The sequence below is a fragment of the Apostichopus japonicus genome, chromosome 13 (genome assembly GCF_037975245.1).
Source record: "Apostichopus japonicus isolate 1M-3 chromosome 13, ASM3797524v1, whole genome shotgun sequence".
Classification (NCBI taxonomy): domain Eukaryota; kingdom Metazoa; phylum Echinodermata; class Holothuroidea; order Aspidochirotida; family Stichopodidae; genus Apostichopus; species Apostichopus japonicus.
Genome location: NC_092573.1, coordinates 5,735,334 through 5,759,038, shown reverse-complemented (window position 1 = coordinate 5,759,038; position 23,705 = coordinate 5,735,334). Strand labels below are relative to the sequence as shown.

The following is a 23,705-nucleotide window of genomic DNA, read 5'->3' as shown; positions in this document are numbered from 1 at the left end:
AAGGTTTCTTCACATGGAGTTTCTCGCTTGACGAAAGAACACAACAGAAAAGAGAACGATCTCATCAAATATGTTTTATAAACCGCATGATGAATCTGTTTGCCTTGATCGTGAAACATTCTTGAGCCATATGCAGCCTAGTCTTCATCAAATTATAAATATGCCTGTATGCGTTTTTAATATACCACGCCGCCAATCACTTACAAAAGACAATTATCTGCACATTTGACACCGGAAGCGCCATGCTAACATGTGCATCTTCGTCAATTTGGAAACAGCCGCTCGGCAAATAATTGATAATGCTCAACGATAGTTACCGATGATGCATAGTGCTATCGTTTTTCTCACGTATGTGAGATGCACTAATACACATACCCACCATGTGTTCGTGTAATACTTGCAAAATCAATTTTACTGTAATCCCAATGTTAATCGCCACTGATTTCAAATAGTTAGCGTATAATCGCCTCTAGATTAAACTTTCACTTCAAAAAACAAGATAGGATAAAATTCACATTTTTTCAAATTGTGTTACATTTACCCAAACCTTGCAAGAGGCAGAGGTAGGGAAAGTTAACATTTCTGTGACTACCATATTTCGTTAATGCATCAAAAACATGAAAAAATTATGTAAACTTATGATACAATTTAGACCTCACAGTATAAATTAACCATTTTCTTTTAGAACCACCGTCCTATGCACAGGCAGAACCACTCACGTTCTCTGACGTCACACCAACTAGCATCACTGTCACGTGGCCAGCCTGGAACGAGGCAATCGATCATGGATACGGACCCATTCTTGAGTATAGGATACAAATACGAGGACAAGGAGAGGACGAATTCACCGAAGTACCCAAAGGAGGACAACTCTCTCATCAATTCAATGATCTGAACGAAACTACTGATTATGAATTCCGCGTTCGAATTATCAGAGACCATCTTTTTGGAGACGGACCTACCAGTGAGGTGCAAACGCAGAACACATCTACGAGAGGTATGGAGTTAGCCTTAATTGAGGATATACTGTAACGCCAGGGTTATCCTTGAAGATCTAGTTCAAATTAATTCCTTTTTGCCACAATATGCTTGAGCAGAAATCGAGATCAAATATCAATTTCTTCCTTGAAGCCATTTGATTCAGCTCAGAGGAACCTTCGCCAAAGTTGTCTTATTTAGAAAATTATACAGGTAAACGTAAACAATATCATTGCGTGTGTCAATAGTCTTCATATGGAGTTTCTCGCTTGACGAAAGAACACAACAAACAAGAGAACGATCACAACAAATATGTCTTATAAAGACGCATGATGAATCTGTTTGTCTTGATCGTGAAACCTTCTTGACCCATATGTAGCCTAGTCTTAATCAAATTATAAATATGCCTATATGCGTTTTTCATATACCAGGCCGCCAATCATGAACAAAAGACAATTATCTGCACATTTGACACCGGAAACGCCATGCTAAGCTGTGCATCTTTGTCAATTTGGAAACAGCCTCTCGGCAAATAACTAATAATGCTCAACGAAAGTTACCGATAATGGATAGTGCCATCGTTTTTCTCAGTAGATGCACTGATACACATACTCATTCTTTGTTCGTTTTATACTTCTTCATTTAATTTTTCTGACATCCCAATTTAAAATTCGCCACTGATTTTACATATTCAGCCTGTAAGCGCTTCTAGGTTCAACTTTCACTTTAAAAAATTACAAGAGAGGATAATAGTTATTTTTTTTTTCATATTGTGAATAATTTTCCCAAACCTTGCAAGAGGCAGAGGTAGGAAAAATAAACAATTCCGTGACTATCACATTTAGTAAATGCATCAAAAACATGAAAAATGTTACACAATTATGAAACAATTTAGACTTCACAGTATAATTTTACCATCTTCAATAGAACCACCCGCCTATGCACAAGTAGAACCACTCACGTTCTCTGACGTCACACCAACTAGCATCACTGTCACGTGGCCAGCCTGGAACGAGGCAATCGATCATGGATACGGTCCTATTCTTGAGTATAAGATACAAATACGAGGACAAGGAGAGGACGAATTCACCGAAGTACCCAAAGGAGGACAACTCTCTCATCAATTCAATGATCTGAACGAAACTACTGATTATGATTTCCGCGTTAGAATTATCAGAGACAATCCGTTTGGAGACGGACCTACCAGTAAAGTGCAAACGCAGAACACATCTGCGAGAGGTATGAAATAATTCACAAGAAGTTATGCCTTAATTCAATGACAATCGATGATTTGAAATTGAAAAATACATTTAATCGTGATTTGCTTAACAGTGTTGTTGGTGAATCAAGTCAATGACTTAGAATCGTGCCGAACTCAAGTAACAATGCTTTGACTTGTGAGTTGACTTGCAGAAAAAATAACTAGTGACGTGGCATAAATTAGCGATAAAGTCAATGACTTGTTACTTGATTTGAATACAGCTAGTTGTTGACATTGACAATGTAGACGCTACCATTTTGTAATAGAAAATGAAAAGAAATCTTAAGCGAATCGAATGATATATATGATGTGTGATTCGTTCTCAATAACACTTCAATATTCAACTTACAAATTCAGACTATGCTTTTTAGTACACGAGCAGTTCAAAGTTATACATGTTTTAAAAGATCAGAATTATAAATTCACCACAGATCCAAATATTAAGTCTCTAAGCGCCTCTAAATGAAACTTTCACTTCGAATAAATAAGAGAGGGTAATGGTAATTTGTTTTCATTTTGTGTTTCATTTTCCAAAATCTTGAAAGGGGCAGAGGTAGGAAAATTAAACAATTATGTGACTATCACATTTCATTAATGCATCAAAAAATGATACATGTTATCAACTCATGATGTAATTTAGACTTCACCGTATAGCTTTACCATCTTCCTTTAGAACCACCGTCATATGCACAAGTAGAACCACTCACGTTCTCTGACGTCACACCAACTAGCATCACTGTCACGTGGCCAGCTTGGAACGAGGCAATCGATCATGGATACGGTCCTATTCTTGAGTATAGGATACAAATACGAGGACAGGGAGAGGAGGAATTCACAGAAGTTCCCAAAGGAGGACAACTCTCTCATCAATTCAATGATCTGAACGAAACTACTGATTATGAATTCCGCGTTCGAATTATCAGAGACCATCTTTTTGGAGACGGACCTACCAGTGAAGTGCAAACACAAAACACATCTACGAGAGGTATGGATTTAGCCTTAGTTGCTGATATAATATAACGCGAGGGTTATCCTTGAAGATCGAGTTCAAATTATTTCCATTTTCCACAATTTGCTCGAGCAGAAACAGCCGCTCGGCAAATAATTGATTATGCTCAACGATAGTTACCGATAATGAATAGTGCAATCATTTTTCTCACGTATGTGTAGATGCACTGATACACATACCCACCCTGCGTTCGTGTAATACTCGCAAAATTATGTTTTCTGAAATCCCAATGTTAAATTTGCCACTGCTTAGTTAGCCTCTAAGAGTCTTCTAGATTCAACTTTCACTTAAAAAACACAAGAAACAATAGTAGTAATTTGTTTCAATATTGTGTTTAATTTGCCCAAACCCTGGAAGAGGCAGGGAAAGAAGACAGTTTTGTGACTGTCACATTTCGTCCATGCATCAAAAACATGAAAAAACGATATAAATTATGATATAACTCACAGTATAAATTAACCATTTTCTTTTAGAGCCACCGTCCTATGCACAAGTAGAACCACTCACGTTCTCTGACGTCACACCAACTAGCATCACTGTCACGTGGCCAGCCTGGAACGAGGCAATCGATCATGGATACGGTCCTATTCTTGAGTATAGGATACAAATACGAGGACAAGGAGAGGAAGAATTCACCGAAGTACCCAAAGGAGGACAACTCTCTCATCAATTCAATGATCTGAACGAAACTACTGATTATGAATTCCGCGTTCGAATTATCAGAGACCATCTTTTTGGAGACGGACCTGCCAGTGAAGTGCAAACGCAGAACACATATACGAATGGTATGGAGTTAGCCTTATATAATGACGCTAAGATATAACGCATGGAGTATCATTTATTCAAAGCTACAAAGAAATGTATTCAATCACGTCTGATTTGCCAAGAACGAATCATTTTACTCGCCAGGATTTGAATACTCCATTGCAAAAAGTTTCATCATTGGTTCCTTAAAATCCCTTTCACATGTTTAAATTACCAATATCTTTGATCAAAAACGTGGCCGCAACTACCGTAGTCTGCAAAATGCATTTATCTTCAGAATGACCCCATTCAGTCTGTTAAATAAAACAGCCAGTTTGTAAATAGACAGTTGTTTACTAAATAATAATGAATATCGTTAGGTAGAAATGAATGTTACCAATACAACATACGGCCAATTTTTACTTTGTGCATACTCACTTACACAAAAGAAAACCAGTCTTGTCTTATCATGTTGATACCCCATACCCGATTACTCTGACATCCCAAGTTTACAATTACAGTTACCACGGGTTCCACTCCGTTACAATGTCACTGCTTAGGTTCATTTTTCACTGCTCAAAAATAAGAGAGAATGAAGTTAGTATTATTTCTGATTCTCTAGTTCACCCTGTCGAATGCATCAGACAAAATGAGACGTATATTTTTGTGACTGGTACTATCACTTCTTAATAATGTAACAATAAAGTTTAAATGAATTGCGATATAACATTTCGTGAATGGTGTAGTATTTGCAATTCGTTGCCTTCATAGTTGGGTCTTCTTATTTTGCCTTAGAGCTTTATTGGCCATGGCATTTGTGCAAAAGCACTTTCTACTTAATGTATATCTATATGAAACCACCGAAAAAGTACATTTTCTGATCGAAGTATACAGATAGCCAGTAGATAAGAATGTTAATATACACGCATTCAGAGAAACCACGCTTACTTGATGTCTAATCTGCTCTCAATCTTAGGGCAGCTTTCATCAAAACCATTTAAAGAGAAAGAGAAACATACTGAGCCCACTTTGCTATGATGCCAAAATTCATCAACTAAAAGTTCTGTTTTTGTCTCAGCAGGAATTTTGAGAGCCGTGAATATTTCCATTTCGCCATCGTGTGGTGTCAGCATTCAGGTGCTCTCATCTGCAGGGTTACAAAATATGACCGGTTACAAGTTAGAATACATAGAAGAGAATTCATCCGTCTGGGTGGTTTTAGAATTTGCTGGTACAGAACCAAACCAACTTGATGATCTACTGGAAGGAGGATACACTTATGAAGTGAGAACCAGTGTTAAATATGGTGATACCTACAGCGAACCTGCAAGAATTCATAGTTGCATAATGCCTTGTAAAGGTAAGAAAAATAACAGTGGTTTAAGATACCTAAATACTGTGATGTGAGTTTCTGAAAATTACTACATATTCCCTTTCAACATTTCTACTCTGCCTTATTAGTTTAGTAGGAGAAGGTAGTGTACTGCTGAATTACTGCTCGATGACACGATATTCACCTGTTGTTGCTCTATGTTTTCACACAGATCCTATTATCAACTTTGCGTTGTCTAGTTTATCTCGACGAAGTGGCATGGCAAGTATGATAGCTGAGTGGATGCATCGAACATTGAAAGACCCGTGTGGCGTCTTTAATCAGTCAATTACTATACAACAATTAAATATGGATCGCTGTACAGGAGTGTCGAATCTGATGAATTTCAAGGATAATTTCGATGGCGTGACACGTTATTACCGAAAATTCGGAATTCGTCCCAACTCAGAGTACAACGTGACCTTATCTGCGATCACAAAGACGAATATTTTCAGTACATCGAAGACGATCCAGATGGTCGAAACAGGTAAGTTGGTTGGCATCAAAATAGAGTGGTCTTGTCTGACGCCTATATCTTTAACTAGTCATGCATGACTTTGAAGAGACATTGCACAGTTTCTAGATATGCCTACAGAGTTGATTTTTCTACTCTCCTATATTCGCCATGCATTCTCAACATACAAACACTCTCCTCTATATCTAACAAGTTTCTATTGAGTACCAAAGACAAGGCGGATACAAAAGTGCCATCGCATGAAGCGTATACTTGTTACACTTGTATAGCTTGGTTTTCCTTACAAATGTAATTAATTTTGCTGGACTGATAGATAAAATAGCTTGCGAGCTTAAACAAGATGTGTTAATCAGGTCAGACATCATTCCAATATACGACCAAAGCTTTGAATACATGTCGGGGGAGGCAACCACCTTTTTCGTACAGGCGACCAAGATGTTAAGTAGTCCAGATGAGGTATCCAAGGGGTAGGTGTGTAGATGTAAGAAGTAGAGGGTATAAGTAGATGCAAAACGGTGCTAAATCTTGCAATTTTGAAAGATTGTGGAAGTTGTTTCGCCTGTTTACGCTGCGTCGAATATACATGTTATATATTTATGTATTTTTATAATATTATGTCTGTCAGTCGGTGGGGGGGGGGGGTACAAGTTCCTTTGATTTCATACGGGGCTAAACCGATCTCCTTCTCTGATTAGTCTACCTCTAACAATGAACTGCCACCTGAACCGAAGCCCTTTATTTGTGAACAAGCGTTTTGTACAACGGCTTACAGGATTACACAAACCGCGATTTTCTGTTCGACTGTAAAATCTTTTTTCTTTAAACTCCAGCTCCTACCGGCAGTCCAACCCGAATCAGATTCAAAAGTAAGATCATGAGAAGACGATTAATGATCTTTTGGGACAAGGTACCGTGTGGTCAACGTAATGGAGAAATCATATCATATCACATCAAACTGAGCCGTGGTAGCGCATCTGCTGTCGTCCACGACACTACGGAGAGAATGGCGATGTACAGTGGTTTCAATGTGGGGGAGCGCATTGAGGTTCAAGTGCGGGCTGTGACCTCCGCAGGGGCAGGGCCGTACAGCCAGGTCATTGTAGGAACATTTGGCTCAGACAACTAATTCGTCGTCCTTGTAAATTAAAATTTGTGTAATGCTATTCCCCAAAGCTACACTCATCACTGAAGAGCAACAGATGAATTTTAAAAGCTACTGTAACTGCTTTCAGAGCAACTGTTTGTATGGCAAATCTGCAGCCAAATTGGAATCGTTGAAACAACCAACATTTGGCAGCCTCCAAGTTATGATCTTTAAAATGATATAGAAAGAGCATGTTGTTCCTTTAATTCACGTATTAAGTTTTGCTTTGCGTAGTTGTATAAACGGTAGTTTGTGATCAATTTTCTATCGGGTAAGGGCGGGGTGGATCAGGAGGAGGAGGAGGTTGGGGGCTACAATGGAACTGAATAAAAGCTTCATGTGTTTGGGAAGAAAACGGTGAGTCGGTTGAATCCATTGCCATTTTCTGGTGACTATGTTCTAAATGATGCTATAAAATGTTGGTAGGATAATTGGTTTAATATTTATAATGCCGTGGATTTTACATTATGATCTTTTGACGTATGAATCAGTGTAAGCATATATTCAGTGGTGTCATTCAAAATAATTGTAAAATTTCTGCATCAATCCATAATAGTACTTATATATCATCACGTATTCATCGAATGATTGCTCTTTGATCTATTGACTACGTAGTTATCCAGATTACTGCTATTGGCTGAATTTATTCGTGGCTCAGAATATTAACGTTACTGCAGACTGACTTTGGTCCTTACTGCCCTGTGACTACTCTTGATGCAGCTGGTAAAGCACAGGATCTCCGCCCTTCGCACATATAAGAGTTATTGATCATTTTCCCCAATTTCAATGAAATCACCGAATAAACGTTAACAATCAAATGTTTCTCTTGTGAGTTGTTTATTTTTGGTTCGATGATGATCGTAACCTTTGCTTTCATGGTGGCGTATGTGTGTATGTATGTGTGCGTAGAAGTACAAGAAAACGACTCACAGAGCTCCAAGCGCTCTGTTCGACTTCAAATTCACGGAAGATTGATAATATTAATGATACTGATTTGAAAGGTGCTAAGACTCGTTCCAGGGTCAAATTTCTTGAAGAAGGGGAAACCCTCTGCCATTTTTCTGTAGAAAAAAAGAGCGTCAAGCCGAACAGAAAGTAATTCACCAAGTCTGCAACACGGACGGTAATATCACTTGCAACATAAGGAAATTATCGAAGTTTTCCACAAGTTCTTTAGTGATCTCTGTTCAGGCGCGGCGGAACGGGAAAATTATTGGGGGAGGGGGGCTTATATGTGGAGACTATCTAAGCGGAGCGCCACCATCGGTTGGCGCGGATCGTACAAGAAAATTTTGGGTTTTTTAAACCCCACAGATGGCCGGAAACGGCACTTCCCGAGTGTTTTATGCTGCGAATACCTAGCCCTAAAACATGGGTCTCAATGTTTACAGATTTTTACGTGCAATCTGAGAAATTGCAGGCTTGAGACTCTCAAGCCTGCAATTTCTCAGATTGCACGTAAAAATCTGTAAAAACATTGTAATTTGTATATTCGATGGTGTTTTAAGAGAGTAGCTATTACTCGACGTGTACTCGCAAAGACGTTTTTGAGTGTAGTAAATTACTACTTGCAATTAAATGCAATAATTACAAGGGCGTCGGAAGCTATTTTTGATTGGTACGGCGGTTCAGAGTGTGGCCAACTATCATAATTATCGGGGGACGTTTGGTAGGTCAAACTACGCTACGCGCCACCATGGTTGGCGCGTAGCGTAATTAAGAAGATTTTGAAAATATGCCTCCCAGATTGCAGGAAATGGCACTTCCCGAGCTTGAAAACAAGACCCCTGCCATGCCAGAGTAGTCACATTTAGCCTACTTGCCGTCATTATTATTGAAAATTATTGAAACATATACCTCCGAGATTTTTTGTTTTCCATTTTTTAGTCCTACTTTTTTTTCTTTTCTTTTTTTTTGCGTCGTGAATATTGGTCCGGCGTTCGCCGGACCTGCCCGTACCGGCTCCGACGCCCCTGAATTAAATAAATGTCATAAGAAAAAACAGAAAGCATTTCTTAATGTCAACAAATGGGTAATTCCAAAACCATGTGCAGTTGCCAACAAATTTCTATGACCTAGCACTGTCATCATGTCATGAATGCATGTACCCTATACAGTACAGGTGAATGCTAATATTGTCTTTTTGTTCGTTTAATAATTGATTACGTTTAAACATAGAGCCATGTTCCACGCCTTGCGTGTACTCGTAGTGTAAACGCAAATGTTGATGAGTGTAGCGTTTAGCTTATTACCCTCTTATTTAAAACACTAATTTTCGATGAGGCATGATACAGACAATCAATTATCATATTTAATTATTACACCCATATAGTATAAGTGTGCATCGGACAGATCGACAAGTATGCATTAAAAAATGGGCAGATGCACGTTCGGAGCCTTGGTAAATATTGGGGGGGCTTATCATGCATTTGCCCCCTCAACTTTTTCATTGGGGGGGCTGAGCCCCCCAAGCCCCCCCCCCCCCCCCGGTTCCGCCGCCACTGTCTCTGTTCCGATCACGGCAGGTTCGACGAAATTTCTCAAGATGTTCTCAATAATTGTTTGAACAAAACCTTCAATATGAGAACATCGGAAGTCTTGAATAAACTCATTAAACTAGAGGAGATAAAGTTAGCTCTTTCTCTTGCTTCCAATAAAGAGTCTCCGGGTATCGATCATCTTCCGTATGAATTTTATTCCACTTTCCTAGATATTTTGGTCGAAGACCTCGATGTTTTTAACATTTAGAAAACAGGCACTATGTCCATGTCTCAACGTACTAGCATCGTTGCACTTCTCCCAAACAAAGGTGCTAAGAGTGACCCTATCAATTGGCGTCCCATATGTCTGCTTACCACAGACTATAAGCTGATCTCGAAGCTTTTACAAATCAGAATGTCTAAGGTATTGCCTACTATTGTGAACGAGCATCAAACGTGTTGTCCCTGGCAGATCTACTCACGATAATATGTTTATAATTAGTGATATAATTGATTATTCAGTCATGACGAATAATGATTGTGCCCTCATCTCAATCGACCAACACAGAGCTATTGATAAAGTGCCTTGGTAATTTCTTATGAGAGTTACCAATTTTCGAAAATGGGTGGCTATTTTGTACTACATAGTACAGTCGGATACTTGTCAACGGCATTCTCTCTGACATGGTACCCCGCACGAGGGGTTGGGCAGGGCTGCCCTCTACCGCCGGGTTCTCTATGTGTTATTTATTGAGCCTATTTCTAGATAAAGTTACAGTTGGCGATAGCATTCGGGACTTTCCATTCCCTGGTGGGAACGGCAGACGTGTTAAATTTCTTCAATACGAGGATGACGTAACATTCACATGTGTTGCGACCAATATTCGTGATATCGTGCAGTATGTGTTTTAACTTTTTCCAAAGGCTACCGATGCTTCTGTTAACATGAGTAAGACTTGTGGCCTAAAGTTAGGAACTTTTACCTCTCGTCAGTTACCCACCAACATTTATTTGAGTCAGTGGCGTAGGAAGGTACTTTTGAGTGGGGGGGGGGTGAAGACTGATGGCCGGCCTGGGGGAGGGGTCTAAGGGGAGGGGTGGCCCCCTCCCCTTTGGAATTGTTTGCATTTCCAGGTAGCCTCAGATGCAATTTGGTGCAATATAGCACACTTCAACACCCACTCCATTTTGTAAACTTAATTTTGTATTTTCACCAGGCCTTAGATGCAATTTGGTGCTCCAAATGAGATTTTTTTTTTTCTCATTTGGAAAAGAAAAAGGGGTTTTCTGACTTGCCAAGCGTGGGGCGGAATGATACTTCCGCCCCTCCACATTTTTCACTGGGTGGGCGCCAGCCCCCCCCCCCCGGTTCCTACGCCCTTGATTTGAGTACCTCTTCATTTAAAAACACTTGTGATGATTGGTTCAAATGGGGCTGTCCATAGTAATTGGGCTACAAACTAAAACTGCCACTTTACTTGCCGTATCTTGGAGCAGCAGACACTGGACACTCCCAGGCAAAGAACTGGTAACTAATACTTTAATTTATCCACTGGGGTATGGGTATGGGTGCATAGGCGTAGGGGTGAGGCGGGGGGGCAGACTGCCCCCCCCCCAAATTTCCAGAGGACAAGAAATTCGGGCAAAAGTCCTGAAAAATTCGGGCAGCCTAAGAGGAGAAAAAAAATATATATATACATATTTTTATTTCTCCTCTTAGGCTGCCCGAATTTTTCAGGACTTTTGCCCGAATTTCTTGTCCTCTGGAAATATATATATATATAAATATGCAATAGCTTGCCCGAATCTTTTTCAAATTTTTGCCCGACAATTCCATGATTTTCTTTATTTAGCATCATGATGCCCGAATATTTCCGTGTAACACCACCGTAAGCGCAGTTCATCTGGGCTACCACGCTTTTTGCACGATCAATTTTTTTTCTAACTAGTCAATTGTATACCTGGACGGCGGCGGAACCGGGGGGGGGGGGGCACAGGGGAACGTGCCCCCCACTTTTCCTCAGGTTAAAAATATGCCTTTTTTTCACATACAAATTGAGGTGCCTCAAGTTAGCAAGAGGCCAGGGAACCAGAATGAACACTCGGGAAGGGCCGTTTCCGGCCATCTGAGGGGTTTGTAAAAGCAAAAATTTTCTAGTACGCTCCGCGCCAACCGATGGTGGCGCTCCGCTCAGATAGTCGTGCATACAACTTTGCAAATCCTGACTAAGCCCCTGACTTTTAATGAATTTCTGTGGTTCAAACTCAAAGCTATTTCAAATGGAAAAAATTTGTTAAGATATTAACAGGAAAAAAAATCTTATTCGGAAGATTCCTACAGTAGCAACTAGCGTGGTTTCACCTCATTTTGTCTCAAAAGAAAACTTGTTCCTTGTTTCCTAATTTGCGCATTGGATATTGCAATGCTAGTATGCATATTTTCCTTTAGGGGGGGGGGGATGGGCGTTGATGGAGTGATGTGTATACACAAATGAGATAATACAATAAGAGTTATAAAGGGTACTAAATATAAGGCTGCATTAGTCCAATCGAATTTCTGCAAAGTGCCCTTTGATGTCGGTGCCCCCCCCCCCCCTCCCCAGATTAAAATTGCTTCCGCCGCCCTTGACCTGGACATCCCCAACATGAGTGTATGTAAGAAACATTTTCTTTTTCATGGATGGTGGGGGGGGGGGGGAGTGCCTGAAAGCCAAAAAGTACAGGTTTATCATATTCTTTGTTATATTTTATACTTTTTTGTGAGACAAATTGCAGTCTCACCCGACACAGCGACATTATCCCGCCTGTATGTTTTCCTGGAGGTAGCTGAGTACTGTGTTAAAATAATAAATAAGGTAACTAAATAGGAGCTTAAAAAATATACTGTCCCATTTTTCCCCTTCAAAGTGATGTTACCATTTTTTCTTCTTCTAATTTACCAAATTTTCGGGGAAGTGTAAATTTCTAAAACGTGAGATTATAAAATAAAGAATGTTTAGATGCAACTTGCAAGGCCTCAGAAGTGCCGTTTCCGGCAATCTGAGAGGCATTGTCTGCCAAAAATTTTCTTGTACGCTACGCGCCAACCGATGGTGGCGCTCCGCTAAGATAGTGTCACAGGAACTTTCGGGCACAAAAAGTTCTGCCCCCCCAAACTGAAATGGTCCCGTACGCCTATGTATGGGTGACGGTATCTATCCTTGTGAGCAGTTTAAATATATTGAGACTACTTCTCATATCCTCTGGGAATGCCCGAAAGTCAAGACCTTCTTGATAGGACCAACAAAGTTTTTCACAGCTTAGCTGGTGATAACACCTCTATTCACATGAGATTGCTTTTGTTTGGGTTCCCTTGCGTCAACATTCCAAAAATGTCTTCCACCGAGTTTAGTTTATCTTCTGTATTACGAAGTTAATTATTTGGAAGTATAATATTAGTGAAGAACAAGTCCAAACCTGGACTGACCTTCTCTCAACTGTTGTAAAAAGAAATTTAAACCAGCGTAGAAGTAGACTTCAGTCGTTTTACCATTTTGATTTGAAAGAATAAAGTGAACAAGCAAAAATTTATGCACGATTATGGAACATACGTCATTTGAATCGGTTGCATCTCTTTCTGCGATCAGACTTACTAGTACCGCAAGCGTTCTAACTACTAAATATGTATAGTTTGTTTTCACGGTCAATATATAGCTACAACCAATCATATATAGACAATTACAGTCCTTAGGTCATCGTTTCTCGTGTCGATGCTATCTAGTCGCCGTATTTCTTGTTGATATTTCGAAGTTATGTGCTAGGGTAAATGCGGAGTCACATCCCCGAGCCTAAGCAGGTTCCAGTGAGCATTATTACGTGTTCATTGCGCCTATAAAGGACAACATAGACGCTGATTTGGGGGATAATTAGTGAGGATGTACGTGTTATAAATAGATACACTAAGGTACCAATTTCACGGTCAATAAATAACAACTACCGATTGGCTGGAGGGAGTCGACGGGAGTGACGTCACTGGGTTTGTGTCCAAGCTATGTAGACGCCTTTACCCCGAATTTGGCGGGTAGATAATGCAACATACGGGGAGGTGAAATTGAACTGAACTGAAAGATACAACATTAACCCATAAAGAAAATGGGCCAAATCCAAAGCTCTTATGTTTCTTCTTTTATTTTTTTTTATTTTATTTCTAACGTTTCAACAATGAAAATATTCATTTGTTGGCCCTGTATAAAAATGGATAAAATTATTCTTCTGAATGTCTACGATTATCTCATAAACCCTTGGTTGAAATATAAAAACAAAGGATATAAAATGAAAATCATTTGAAAATTATTTGGGTGTCTAAATTTACTTCATGCTACGTATATGGAGCTTCATAGATATAGATATGCTATAGACGATGTTGACTTTATTTCTGTAAAATATCTGCTTATATTGTCACTAAATAAAGCATCCTGCTCGATAAAATGGGAAACTAAACTTCACCTAGAAAAAGACCAGAACATACATAATAAAGAATGCTGCCAGAATTCCATCAGATATTGAAGTCATTACTGTTGCAAAGGTTTCCATATTTTTTTCTCTCCTCATTAACTTTCTAATTAATTTTCAACATATTCAAGTAAAAGAAGACATGGATGTCTACCCTTATATTAGAATATGCTAATACTTTTAAGTAAGCACAAAGTAAAATACCAAATGGTGGAGAGGAAAAAAAAAAATCACTTCTACCGGCCATTGATAGAGCAGCTAAAAGATGGAAAGGGGGAATGGAAATGAAGCCACAAAGTTGGTATTTCCAATCAAACTGTATTCTATGAAACTAGGATCTATTAATAATTGAAAAAAATGTACCCCTACCAATTATACTGTTAATTAAATGACAAAAAATGAAAACCTTCTAAAGTTCAAGACGGTGTCAGAGAGTAAGTAGTCTTGGCATCTTCTGCAAGAGAATCCGTTTCTAGCAATCGATCAGAACTTTCCCGATGTCCTTCTTAACAGAACTTATGCTCTCCACGACAAAGACAGAATCGTCCAGGAGGATCTTCTCGGCGTTCTTGCCTGAAGAAGGGCTGATGTGATCATTGCTAGCTATCACAATAATTCTTCCTCCTGTCCAAATTAAAATTGTAAATATAAGTACCAATTTAATTTTTAGTAAGTTTTATCTAACCGGCAGGCACCCTTAATTTGTATGTCATTCCATTTATTACACCGTTTGATGTCAATTAAGCTCAATAGTTACCTACTGTACTACCTAATTACCAACTTACAGTTCCTGCACATTCCTATGTGCTTCATTAACTGTCAAATTGTGCCTTGATAATCACCTTACGAGAAGCTGAACAGTATCAAACCATTAGTCTTATAAAAGAAAAGATAAAATATTTAACTTCTTTAAGACACTGGAGTTTAGATACTTTAGAAAGTAAAGAAAAAGCAATAAAATTTTCCCCTAAAAGGCTAATTAATTAAAATCTTATTTCGGATACATCACAATTACAACGTTCCTGAACAAGGTCTGTTAATTACTGTCCATTAAAATAAGGTTTTACAGTGTTCACAAGACAAGAAACACTCACAAACACCATCAGTGTTGCTAAGATTCCAATTGCCTCCGGCAAAAGGTCAAAACCGAAGAAAACTGTTATTTTAACTATCTTGTTAATATTGCATGTTAAACTATGATTCCACAAATAGCTTGTTGTAACTCTGCTAGTTCAGATGAATGCATCATGTTGAGATGGATCTTATTCCAAGTTACATTGCAACACTAGGGACAGAATGTCAGTCAAAAGAACTTACCGCCAGACAGCAGGTCGCAAGGACAGTTCTCATCAATATCGATATCAATGTAGCTTCGGTCCCTTATTTCCACGTTGGTCAACAGGTCACTTAGAGGTCGCAGTGTCCCATCCCCACGGACCTTCATCACTTTGACTAAGTGTACGGAAAGAATAGAAAGGTTGTTTATGACCGTAATGCACATGTGGCAGCTATTGCTTAAAGAGGACACAACCGCAAACACCATCTTTAGCATATTTGACAGAGATCTTTGAGAAAATAAAAACTACACCACACAACTGAGAAAACCCTAGCTCCGTTAGGGAGATCTCCCTGTTTAAAAAGACAGGTCTGGGAATTGTCATTTTTTGAAAATCTTTCATGTAAGAGTGGGCACTAGGTTCTGAATTCTTTTAGTGTCTTGTTGTTTTTTCTTGGCACATGTTCAAGGTACAATTTCGACAGTGCTACATTGAAACCACTGTAATCACTAGGTCACATTGATAAGGTTAAATAAAATAAGGTTCAATAAAGCAGATTCAGCACTTCCAAATCCCCACTACTGAAAATAAACATTGTAATAAATAAAGAAAACATAATTAATTGAATCACACATTTGGCTCGACGATGTTTTATTTAGAAGAAACATGAATTATGTCATATCTCCCATATAGAATAAGATTTTCCTAAGCTTTCTGGGCAGTTGTTCATGACAGTTATCTCTACCACATAGATCAATACCCATCATTCTCACCACTCATTTTTTAATAATACTATTGAAACAAAAATATATATAATATCTCAGCACACAAAGAATTCCTTGCTTCAGGGAAAGACAAGAGTTACAGATGAAATGCCATAATATATATACACTTTTTTCTTGAATCGATTGCTGAAATGAGGGGAAAACTTCTATGACATCTGTCCTATTTTTACTTATTTTACTCACTGAAGTCGGAGCTACAGACAGATTCCTCTGATCCAACTGGCAAGTCCATAGCACACACTGGGCAAGATGGAATGGCTGCCACAAAATAAAATGAAATTAGTTAATAGTTTGCAAAATCTTATATCAGATTGAAAAAAACAATTTTAGCACCTGTAGAAGAAGACCCAAAGACAGATGGTTGTTGGTTGGAGTTTTTTTACAAGATTGAAGTATAAACCACTTTCATTACACCACTCATTTCAGGAAATTAAATCAATACACACTACTGATGAGTTTCTTTCTCAACACTGCTAGTGTAACCAGCTGGTAATACTTTTCAGTTGATCAGAACAACATCAACAACAACACCAATCCTGGTGATATTTGTTGTTAATTCACATACTATTTGGGATACTTGTCACATACCATCCGGGATAAAAGTCACATACTATCTGGGATGAAAGTCACATACTATCTGGGATACCAGTCACATACTATCGAGGGTACCAGTCACATACTATCTGGGATAAAGTCGCATACTATCTGGGGTAAACATCCCATACTATCTGGGGTATCAGTCACATACTATCGAGGGTACCAGTCACATACTATCTGGGATAAAAGTCACATACTATCTGGGGTAAACATCCCATACTATCTGGGGTACCAGTCACATACTATCGAGGGTACCAGTCACACACTATCTGGTATAAAAGTCACATTCTATCTGGGATAAAAGTCACATACTATCTGGGATGAAAGTCACATACTATCTGGGATGAAAGTCACATACTATCTGGGGTAAACATCCCATACTATCTGGGATACCAGTCACATACCATCGAGGGTACCAGTCACACACTATCTGGTATAAAAGTCACATTCTATCTGGGATAAAAGTCACATACTATCTGGGATAAAAGTCACATGCTTTCTGGGATAAAAAGTTGATACTATGTAGTGTAAAATTCACATATTTAACTTCACATAGTAAGCTTCACATATTATCTTGAGTCAAAGTCACATACTATCTGGGGTAAAAGTCACATACTATCTGGGGTAAAAGTTACATACTACCTGAGGTAAAAGGTTCATACTACCTAGTGTAAAATTCACATACTATCTAGGGTACAAGTTGAAAACTATCTGGCTTGAAATTCACATATTCTCTGAAGTAAAGGTAGCATATATTACCTCAAGGATTTTTAATTTAAACTGTGACTCGGGGCTGGGAATATGTTTCATGATAATGTGTATTTGCCTGGCGAGGATATTAAGTTGTTATTCACAACTAACGAGTTTATGATTTACCTTTAGAATTTTATTGTTATAAGTTATAAGCTGTTAGGCTACTCTCAAATGAAAATGTGGATGCTTAGCATTGTTTGATGAATGCCTTCAAGCCAATATTTTAAAAGAAACGTATACTGCATAGGCCAACTGTGCCTGCTGACTAAATAAACTCAATTTACTATTTTCATTTGACTAAATTGTGTGTCAGTTTCATCAGCTACTTTCGCATACATGACCACAAAAATTTGATTAAGTTCGAAGCATTTAATTTCCAAAATTTCCCCCTTTCCTTTTTATCAACAGTGCACTCATTCTACAGTCTTTGGTATTAAGTTGTATTCACAACTAACAAGTTTATGATTTACCTTACACAGTAACACTAAACCAGTGAGGAGTTAAGTCCACTCACCAACACAGTTCTCTTCAGTTTCATCCAATGCATATCCATCCGCACAAATACACTCGTACGTCCCCGGATAATTGATGCATACGTACTCTGGACCGCCACAAACATCAGGTGTGAGGCACTCGTCAAAGTCTGCAATAAGAGATAAAACAGAAGGAAAGCTCATGTAAACGACATCTAGAAGAGAAATGCCACTCACATACACATACAGAGAGTGACCATCGCATAGAATCTTATTGCCCTCGACAAGGAAGCAACATAGAAAACCTTCATCAGAGCTCCTTTTAAAAAGAGGACTAAAACGAAAGGAAAACAAAAAACAAAAGTATGCTTACCTAGATGTACTGATATTCATTTAGTATGCTTACCTAGATGTACTGATATTCATTAAATAGCTATCCTAACTTGCTCAACTTGTGTCATTATCTCCCTATCTGTCACTTGTGTCACAGTGGAGTGTTAGCTCACTGGTTAACGCTGGTGCCTTCCAATCATAAGGTCCCCGGCTCGAGTCACTCCAAGATTAAAGTCCAGTTACAGAGTTGTTGACAATTGACAATTCATAATCATGGACGTTAAATATGAATGTAAGAGACTGACTTCGGTCAGCTTGCAGCTTTGATAAGCCAATAAGGCTTCTTCGTGTTTCCTGCTTGCAGGAGGATCTAAAATACATACATACATACTATCAAGCTATGAAAATCATCAATAAAATTCAAAGAGCTGGGATTTTTGTGTGTTGCCACTTTCCTTGAATTTTTTTTTTTTTTCAAGTTATTCTTGAATCTCTTCTTCATCTGCTGTTAACCTACCGGGTGTTTCTGTCGAGGAGGAAGAAGGAAATCCAGATGGTGAGACTGGCGTCGTGTAGGTCGTCGATGGAGACTCTGTCGCTTCCTCGTCGATGCAAACAAACTCAAATTCTTCAGCGACCTTTAGACCTGAAAAGATTAACCAGCAAAATTCCCAAATGAACATAGTTATTAGGGAATTGACATGAATATCTACAGATTCTGCTACCAATTTCCCATCTGATATGATGACATGCTAAATGTTAACACAACAAGATCAAAACCTGTTCATGGAATTGATGAGAATTTTATTGTCATAAGTTATAAGCCGTTAGGCTACTCTCAAATGAAAATGTGGATGCTTAGCATTGTTTGATGAATGCCTTCAAGCCGATATTTTAAAAGAAACGTATACAGCATAGGAATTGCATAATAATGAGGCTTACTGTGCCTGCTGACTAAATAAACTCCATTTACTATTCTCATTAGACTAAATTGTGTGTCAGTTTCATCAGCTACTTTCGCATACATGACCACAAAAATTTGATTAAGTTCAAAGCATTTTAATTTCCCAATTTTCCCCCTTTCCTTTTTATCAACAGTGCACTCATTCTACAGTCTTTGGTAACAATAATCACTTAGATAATATGTAAGCAAATGTCAGCAAATCTAATGAGTTTTACCTCAGAGCAAAATTGGTAAAGATGCCACATTAAGAAACTGCCATTTTAGTTTTTATCAATTAAAAAGTGAACTATACAGTTACTGACATTCTGTTGTCATTTTTTTATTCTGAAATATGGCAGCTTAGATCATTCAAATTAGTGTTACTAACATTCAAATAAGAAATCGGAAAAATTTAAAACCTTTTTAAATCTTCCTCCTTTATTTACATGAAACTTGATGGGTCAGTGAAGGGAAGTTAGCAACAAATACTTGTATCAAATGTTAAAGAAAACTTATTGGAAATTACTTTTTGATTCTGATTTGAGATATTTGATGTATGGTAATGTGAATGCATCACTGTTATGAATGACACATACCCAGGAAAGCTCAAGAGAGAGGATTCTGGCCTTGCAATTAGGGTTATTTACTGGTTAAATGCCAAAGGATAATGCCATTTGCCATTAGAGAAGTAAAAATGCACTGAGAGTTTCATGCCAGTAGAAACTTAAAGCACATGGTTAGTCAGTTAACAGTTGTCTTTCCATACCTAAGATAAATAAGCCTACATTTTCAGCAAAAATAACTGATGAGTGTTGTAATTCAGGGAAATACCAGTGAGAAATTGAAATTTAACCAATGCATTTTTTAAGCACTGGGATTGTTCTTTTTTTAGCAAGTGGGCTGCAAATTGTGAAATTTTAGGCCTGGGATTGAATGGAGATAAGAAGAAGGAATGTATTTGTAATAAGTGTGTACCATTCTCGTAGTAGTCAAGGATTGTAATGAACGCTGGTTTGGCATCCTCTACATCAAACTCTTTGATCACGTCAAATTCAAATTCCATATCATCATTTGTTATCTAGAGAAAAAGAAAAGAAGAAACAGATTATAAATGGCATTCCCCATCTCAACCTTCTCAAAGAACTATTTACACTGACAGTAACTTTCATGGCCATGAAATATCCAAAAATTCTCAAAACACTCAAATAAAGCATCTTTACAGGTAAAACCTGTATGAGAGAGCAAAACTTTGTTTTTTTAAATCTTTTTTATATGTGATGGCTGGATTTGTGATAAACATTTCAGGGAAATTTAACACTAAACTGATGGATTAAACAGACTTATTATTTAACCATCTAAGAACAGCATGCATGACAGTGCTTGGGCAAGGAGAGAACAGGTCACTTAATTACAAACTCATCTTCAGAAGTCTTTGATTATTTGACGATAAGACTTTTGATCATAGTAGCAGTGGCCAGGGGAGGAAAAGGAGGAGGAGGAGGAAAGCGGAGGAGGAGGAAAGCGGGGGAGGAGGAGGAGGAAAGCAGATAATTTCAAGTGGTTGCTTGCACACTTTTTATCTTTGCCATGATACTTTCAAAGAGCTGACAATTTATACAGAACCTCAATTGGCTAGGTGAATAAATTCAGTAAGTTTACAACCTGAGAACATTCTCAGTATTGTGGTGAAAAGATTACCAAACTAACCTCATCAAAGTAGAAAGTGATGGTATCTTCATTGATTTCGTATCGTCTAACAAAGTCATATTTCCTCTTCAGGGATTCCAAAGAATCCTTATCGAAGACAAATCCCGACACGGGACGGACGTTTACGATGGCCATGTTGGACGCGCCGTCTTCACCATTATATCTGTCAGGATTAAATTCAAGGATTAATTAAGAAAGGGATTAAAAGGGATTACTAAAAACAATTGGAGGTATTTTTCACCTTGCAAAGAAGTGGTGTACATCTGTAGAAGCAAAACTGAGACATAATAGTTATTAAGTTGCTTTTAAGGCACTGTATGAGAAGTAGGATAGAAGGGGGTGACAGCACCCTTGGTCAAGTCTGTGTAGGCAAGTAGCCTTTTGTATTACACAATAGGTACCTTCAGTTTCACACAATACATCCTGTTGGTTTGACATATATATATATATATATATATTTTTCATATTTGATCTTGATATTAGGTTCATCCATCCTTGCTGCAGTGGAAGTTTACAGCTACTGCAACCTTCTTCTTTGCTTCTTGTTGCCTTTGGCAGTTATTGGGGCCATTTGGATCAATCTTTTGTTGCATTTGATACTAAAAGCCAATAACGATGCTGGTAATTAGCTGAACTAGCCATCATTCATTTCCAATTAATGAAGTCCAAAGTCAAGATTAGGTAACCTTGTTTCACTCTTAATGTCATTTGTACTGTTACGATCAGTGTCTGGGCTACGATTTCAGGATCAAATCAAAATTCATAAATGACTTACTTACTAATGAACCAGCTTCATTGAAAAATATTTGATCAATGGCAATCCCTCTTTTCTATTTTTAGTAATCCTAGGTTGGTTCGGTAAAATTGGTGAACACATACAATCACCGGCTGTAAGAAATATATACTGCACAAATAAAGTGATCCCAAAAAGTAATTAAATTCTGTGCTAAAATTAGCACAATTAATTGTTTTATCCACCTTTTGGGTTTGTTCCTTTGTTAACAGGGAATGAATCTGGTATAAAAGACATGTATTTTACCTTGCTGAGATGGAGATGGTGAATTTGTCACAAGGTGCTGCTTCTTCTGTCTCCTCCTCCTCCTCACTTTCCTCACTTGTGTCCCTCCTCTTCCTTGAAAGTGGTCTTTTACCTTTAGTTTTGATGCTTATCGAGAATGGATCTAACAACTGTTTTTCCTTTTTGATGTAGTAATCTCCAGACACCTGCAAAAACAAGATCATCACTTCAGAAAAGCTACATTGACAACAACTGTGCTATATACAGCATTGATAGCAAATGTTAGAAGCGAATAACACTTCCGTAACACATAAACTAAAACACTACCTATACTAAATGGATATAGAATGTCAGTTGGCTTTCAGAGAGATCTAACATGTGGAAACCTACCTTATAACGACAATAACCAAAGTAATTCTTTTATAAGTAGCAGCATTTTTTTTTTACCTCATTCTGTTCAACACTGACTCGAACAAACATTTGGTTCTTCTGCTGAAGTCAATACATAATGACCAATATCTCAAAATAAAAAATATATAAATAAAAACCACTTTTTAGGTTTGCTTTTCTTGCCGGAAACAGACACAACAGAATGAAAGAAATGGAACCACCCTTCATATTTGCAGAAATCTCATATAAGACATAATTAAAACAACAAAGGGGGAAAAACTTTTGAAGTGTTCAAATAAAATAAAAAGCAAAACTGTAAACACTGAATCATGTTGCGAGAAAGATATGAAACCACCCATGTCATACTTGACACAAAATGAAATTGATATTTTGTGGTGAACAGACCATTTATTCTTTTACTTCACTGAATACTTTATGTCGAATATCCCAAACACAATAACAAACACAAAATGGAGAAACACATATTTGGTTTGATTTTCTTTTCAAAAAGGAACAGAAATTTCCAAAAATTTCAATTCTGATCTTGTATATTTTGAATGATAGGTTTTACAACTTGATGACCACTCACGGTATAGAGGGCGCACCCAGTTCCCGTAGCACTGACACTTATTTCAGCTGGGAAGTCTTCAAAGAAGCCTTGTTGGAGGACATAGCGATTATCCGTGGTTACTTCATATTCCAAGGTTTCTCCACCACGAATGTTCATAGTCAATGTGATTTCAGGGCTACCTGAGCCCATCGAGGAAAATTCTGCTAATGCAGTTAGACCAATGACTGTGTCCTAAGAAATGAAAAACAGAAAAGGGTGGAAAAATATTAAAGATAGATCACGGTCTATCAATTTGACAACTCAAAATGCTCATTGTTAGCAGTAATTAGTTTACTTCTTGTTTGGAAACAATTGTTAACATTTGGTATATTTAAGTAGTTGATTGTGGTTTGTAACCACAATTCACTTGCTGTATAACTTTACTAAGGTTACCATGGTAATGTTACAGAAGAAACTTAGGATGTCTTTCTTTACTCCCCAATGTATATTTTGATAGTATCTTTAATAGCCTAAACAGTTGTGGCATTTAGGAAGCATTTCAGCACATTTCTAGTATGCAAAGTAGGCTAGACGAGGCTGCTAGTAAATGTAGGTTGTCGCAAAAACTCATTGTCTGCGGGGAAAAGTAAGCATTTCTTGAAGATATAACCTGCTAAACACTTATTCTTAATTTACTTAAATTAATGAATATGTTAATTTCTAGTCCGAAAGTAAAATCCCAATGGAGACTCATTTAGAGTTTGTTCAGTCAAACTTCATTTTCAGTTGTAAAGCAAAATTGGATAAAAAATTGGCATTTTAAAATTGCTTTTGCATGTGTATTTTTTTTTTGACGAAAAAGAGGGGTATCCATCCGAGCTAATGCAGAGGACTGAATCGCATTTATTAATTAGTCGTGCAATGA

At 37.9% G+C, this 23,705-nt stretch overlaps 2 protein-coding genes across 5 annotated transcripts in view; one reads left to right on the top strand and one right to left on the bottom strand.

Moving 5' to 3' along the window:
• LOC139978895 (fibronectin type III domain-containing protein 3B-like) overlaps positions 1-8,123 on the top strand; it is a 36,576-nt gene extending 28,453 nt beyond the window's left edge. For 2 of the 3 annotated variants that reach the window (XM_071989453.1, XM_071989451.1), the window contains 7 exons: positions 686-997; positions 1,906-2,217; positions 2,913-3,224; positions 3,722-4,033; positions 5,071-5,352; positions 5,537-5,851; positions 6,670-8,123. In XM_071989453.1, the coding sequence (XP_071845554.1) occupies positions 686-997; positions 1,906-2,217; positions 2,913-3,224; positions 3,722-4,033; positions 5,071-5,352; positions 5,537-5,851; positions 6,670-6,965 (2,141 nt within the window). In that variant the 3' untranslated portion in view covers positions 6,966-8,123. The remainder of the gene's footprint in view (positions 1-685; positions 998-1,905; positions 2,218-2,912; positions 3,225-3,721; positions 4,034-5,070; positions 5,353-5,536; positions 5,852-6,669) is intronic. The other variant, XM_071989452.1, reaches the window with a different exon arrangement.
• A 5,491-nt stretch (positions 8,124-13,614) lies between these two features.
• Positions 13,615-23,705, bottom strand: part of LOC139978235 (murinoglobulin-2-like) — a 48,513-nt gene continuing 38,422 nt past the window's right edge. For both annotated transcript variants that reach the window (XM_071988236.1, XM_071988237.1), the window contains 9 exons: positions 22,820-23,032; positions 21,862-22,046; positions 20,823-20,985; positions 20,091-20,193; positions 18,690-18,818; positions 17,881-18,009; positions 16,200-16,274; positions 15,272-15,406; positions 13,615-14,578 (listed from right to left, as the gene is read on the bottom strand). In XM_071988236.1, coding sequence (XP_071844337.1) covers positions 14,427-14,578; positions 15,272-15,406; positions 16,200-16,274; positions 17,881-18,009; positions 18,690-18,818; positions 20,091-20,193; positions 20,823-20,985; positions 21,862-22,046; positions 22,820-23,032 — 1,284 coding nt within the window. In that variant the 3' untranslated portion in view covers positions 13,615-14,426. The remainder of the gene's footprint in view (positions 14,579-15,271; positions 15,407-16,199; positions 16,275-17,880; positions 18,010-18,689; positions 18,819-20,090; positions 20,194-20,822; positions 20,986-21,861; positions 22,047-22,819; positions 23,033-23,705) is intronic.